The sequence below is a fragment of the Anneissia japonica genome, unplaced genomic scaffold, assembly GCF_011630105.1.
Source record: "Anneissia japonica isolate Jap-2015-1 unplaced genomic scaffold, ASM1163010v1 scaffold9_len2422644_cov172, whole genome shotgun sequence".
Taxonomy (NCBI): Eukaryota; Metazoa; Echinodermata; class Crinoidea; order Comatulida; family Comatulidae; genus Anneissia; species Anneissia japonica.
The window spans coordinates 1785372-1790243 of record NW_022758107.1 but is presented as its reverse complement, the minus strand read 5'-3'; the positions used below and the strand labels follow the sequence as shown (position 1 = coordinate 1790243).

The 4872-nt window shown below is 34.9% G+C and overlaps 1 protein-coding gene across 2 annotated transcripts in view; it reads left to right on the top strand.

Moving 5' to 3' along the window:
* LOC117125064 (proline-serine-threonine phosphatase-interacting protein 1-like) overlaps positions 1-4872 on the top strand; it is a 31674-nt gene that overhangs the window by 13492 nt on the left and 13310 nt on the right. For both annotated transcript variants that reach the window (XM_033271436.1, XM_033271435.1), the window contains exons 3-7: positions 141-241; positions 584-661; positions 1083-1287; positions 2203-2347; positions 2937-3016. In XM_033271436.1, coding sequence (XP_033127327.1) covers positions 141-241; positions 584-661; positions 1083-1287; positions 2203-2347; positions 2937-3016 — 609 coding nt within the window. The remainder of the gene's footprint in view (positions 1-140; positions 242-583; positions 662-1082; positions 1288-2202; positions 2348-2936; positions 3017-4872) is intronic.

Below are 4872 nucleotides of genomic sequence, written 5' to 3'. Positions count from 1 at the left end.
GTTACGTTGTTTTGCCCTGGATCGGCCAAGCGTGCTAGTATTCTTATTATAACTCTATTGTAAAAACACATAGGGGCGGTCAAAGAGCAAAACACAGTTTGATGCCCAAATAAGTATGAGTATTTTGTTTTAATTTATAGGATGCAGAGTTCAACAGCTCCCAGGGTTTTGATGTATTGATGAAGAGGTTACATGATGGCAGAGAAACCTGTAAAGAATATGAGAAGTTCTTAAAAGAAAGGTACTACAAAAAATTTTTTGTTCATGAATACGATAGGAGTGGTGCATGTACAGTAAGAGTGAAGGTGTGTTTGCCCCAGGGAATGTTTACTGCCAAAGCATCCCTTCTCCCTTCCACTGAGCAAACAACTTTTACTTCTTCCAGCTAGTTCCTGTCAATTTCCAATCACGTCAACACTCCCCCTCCCCTCCCCGCCCCACCCTTCCCATGTCAATACTTGTAGATATGATACTATTTCAACAGTAATCAGGCTCCAAAATAACCGGATTATTATTGTTAAGTTTATTAATATTATTATTGTTATTATTATTATTTTTAATTTAATTATTTTCATCTTTTCAGGGCTAAGGTTGAAGAACAATATGCACGTAACTTAATACGTTTAACTAAGAATGTGTCGTCTAAGGAAGAAATTGATGGGTAATTATATAGGTTATAATCATGTCAATTAATGATTAAGTGATAATAAGTACAGGATTTATAAATGCGCCATTTATCTAACATGCTATTCCGAGGTGCACTGACTCTTGAAGAAAAAAATAAATATTTCTCATTTTTCTTTTTGTCTTAAAAGCAGTAAATAAAAGGTGATGCTTAAGTATACGATTTACTTAATCTAAGTAAATTATGTCATTTTTATTAATTTAATTTATTGCAATTATTATGTTAGTTTTGCCAGAAATTCTTATTTTCTTTCTCTTATTCCTTTTTGTTTTCATGTTTTATTCCTTTCCTTTTTTTTTCTATTCTTTTTAGTTTTCCACTTTCTTTTCTTTCCCTTTTCCTTTCTTCTCCTTTCTTTCCGTATACTTCTATCATATTTATAAATTTGTTCTTTTAGAACTTTACGGAGGTCATTTGATGAGGTCATATCCCAAACAGAAGTAATGGGCAATTCCCACAATTCCATGCACCAGCGTCTTATGGAGGAGGCGAAGAAGGTGGAAGAATTTCGTGAAACACAACGTGAAGTACGGAAGAAGGAGGAAGAACAGGTCAAAAGGATACAGATACAAAAGAAGGAACATTACAACAGGATGGTCAACGTACAGTATATTTGGTTTTTTTATTATTTTATTTTATTATATTTGTTCCAGCAAAGAATACAACACACAAGAGAAGAAAGACAAGGACGAACAAAGAGGGAATCTGAGGAGGGACAAAAGTTGTACAAAAACTACCACAGTCTTGTTTTCCTTAAGGTCAGGGTTTCAACCCCTCGCTGTGCACTTGTGTTCCTGAGCAAGGCACTTCATCTGCATTGCTCCTCCACCCAGGAGTATAAATTGGCACCTGAGGAGGTGTGCCTGTTACTGCGCCAATATGGTTAGGTATTGCAGCAATACTTAAGCACGTGGATCCAACGACCAGGAAAAGCAAAGGGCTTTGTAACCTACAGGAAAGGTTCTTTATATAAATACCATATAAAAAAATAACAAATTTATATTGAGGGAAGAGGACTTTTCTAATTTATAATTAACGAAACTTTCTTAAAAACTTATTACACTGTAAACTAGGCATGGCTATGCACTTTAGGGAGGCCTAGCCTAAGGAGGCTTCAGGAAACTTACCAGTTCTCTTCAAAATCTAAAAGAAAATACACTTTTTATTGCGACTAGAAATGTAGATGATATCAAATGACAATTCTATTTTAGGAGCATGTGTTATAAAATAAAAGTTTGATTTGAAAGTACATTTTTATTTATGATATACTGTATGTGTTTTTTATTATTATTATTATTATTATTATTATTATTATTATTATTATTACAGTATTATTATTATTATTATTGTGTACATGTTATAATCATTGTCATGATTATTATGTAATAATTTTTTTGCAATTAAAATTGTATTATTTTGTTATATTGTATTTTTTTTTTTTATACCACTCTTTTAGGCTGACAGTGTATTCCATTTTGATTTACTGTTAATGAATTAGCACAAATTATATTTTTTAGACTAAGAAAAGTTATGAGACAAAGTGCAGAGAAGCTGACCAGGCAGAAGACGTGGCAAATAAGGCGAGACAGTCACCGAATAGCAAAGAACTTGAAAAACTGACCAACAAAAAAGAGAAGGCACGTGCTATTGCTGAAGCTGCAGGTTTGTCATTTAAACAACCAAATATGGGCATATCATAGTTGTTTGCAACATGAACTTTGACACTGTAGACAAAGATTTAAGATTAGCCCACGTCTGATGTAATATTCACATAATGAATATAGACATCGCAGAGGCCTGTAAAAACTTGGATCTTCGTGAATGCTCACAGGACTTCGCATATATCTTTCACTGTCGTGTCGCACTTATCTTTCCTGCCTCCATATCAATGTAGCAAATTTTAGAAGAGGATAGCATAGCTCAATAGGATGCCAAAATATTAGATATGATTGAAAACGATAATTGTAGAGAATGTTTAGTTAGCACAAATCAAGTTTATATGATTATGAGATGGTAAGATAAGGGTTTAAATGCCCATATAAAATTTATCACTTGTCCTGTGTAAATTTTTGTCTCATGTGAATCGGGCATAGTGTTCATCAGAAGATTAGGAAATGGAATGGATTGAGTATCCTAGTATTGACAGCAAGCATTTTGAAAATCATCCAAGAAGGATGAAATTAATTGTATCAATTATTAATTTTTTATTATGATTATTATTAATTGGCTGATCATCCTCTATTTTTGACAGATGACCAATACAGGGCAGCTGTAGACACTCTTGAAAACGCCAGAAAAGAATGGGAAAAACAAATGGCAACATTTTGTGTAGTAAGTTGTTATAAAATCTTGCTGTCCTCATTTCATGTAGGTAGATGAGTCAGACAAGTCCAGTGGCTTATCTAGTCTTGTAAGGGAAGCTGGTGGGGAGGGGTGCGAAGGTGGAGTAGGGGGGCTCAATTATTAAGCGAGGGAGAACTTGGTTGCAAAATAAGGGGAAATGAGGTGATTTTCATCTAATTGAACATGGTTTGCTTCGAACATTTGCAATGGCGTGTACGAGCCAGATACACTACTGGACAAGTCTATTTGATTATATAATAAACATTAAATCAAATAGATAGATATAATAATAACCGTGCTCAAATATTAATATGATGTTATAATTGCCACAAGCATTACCCTTCATTGAAAAGTTCCTTCATATATTTTTAGCCCACTCTCTGAGAGAGAGGGCTTATATGATGATTCTGAGCGAATTTTGAAGTCATTTGTTTTTCTATCTCTTCCTTCGTTTGTGACGCGATTAGGCCGATCTTGCAATAATATGGAAGATAAGGCCTGGGGAATTTAAAGTATGAAGAGTTTTGCGAAAATATTGTCGGGAATTATGTGAAAAAGTATGTTTTTATATCATGTTTCTTAACACTACGGTGTGTTTCCTATGAAAGCGAGTTCGTCATTGATCAGATTGCAAATCGCCTGTATATTCCACATTGTGTTTATCAACCAACCACGGCCTGGGATGGTAAGCTTTCCGGCTAATAAATGTGTCTGCACGAGTCTAGTTGGTAGCAAAGAATGAGCCATTCTGTGGTGCTTGCAAGGATGGGTGGTCTCTCCTCTAGGAGATAAACAATGTCCACTACTGTAATGCAGGCTGGTCTAGAGCTAGAGGAAGACGAACTAGGCCTATAGGCTGGCTGGGTAGTACATGTGTGTAATAGATACAGGAAATGTAGGCTACAAGTTGCTTTTATGTGTATTAAAACACATAATATTCAAATTAGTAGCGATGAGTGTATGTGTGCAGCACATTTCGTGTCAATGTACTGTAATGCAGGCTGGCCTGACGAAGACGAATAGGCTGGCTGGGTAAGTACGTGTGTGTAGGCCTAGGCCCTAGTCTAGATCAGATACTACAGGAAATAAATGTAGGCTACAAGTTGCTTTTATGTGTATTAAACCACACATTCAAATCAGTGATGAGTGTATGGACAGCACATTTCGTGTTGTCGCACTGTGGTGTGGTTGATGACGAGGACGTTGCCGTTAGATACATGATAGCAAGGTCCCACATGGAACTTTTGTTCTAGGATGATTTTCCTTTACATATGAATTTTTTAGGTTTTCGTACCCTACACTTGGCTATCCGTAGCCAACCACATAGGCCTAGGTACGTAAATATTAGATCAGATGTTAATTACATAAAATGTAGGCCGACAGTTGTATTTAATGGGGGTGGAGTGGATTTCTTTTTTCGCGATTTACCATGGGATGGCTACTGTCATCGTTACCTAGACTTGTAGACGCCGTTGTCCATATGGTAATGATGAAGATCATTTGTGTACCTATTGACTGATGAGGCATGATTTTCAATGGCATTCCATTCCAACCATGGTATAACCAGTCGATAAATAGCCCAGTAATGAGATATTTTGTTTAGATTTCACAGCGTGTTCCATGTACCTCCTCCATTTATTTAAAATTAAATTATTAAAACATTGCCTATAATCTAGTAATGTACTAGTATACTATTTAATCTAGTAATGTATATATTTTAAAACATATTCATACTACTTAATACTGTACAGGTGTCATACATATATATATATATATATGTATATATGTATATATATACACATATATACATATATACACATATATATATGTGTATATATGTATAT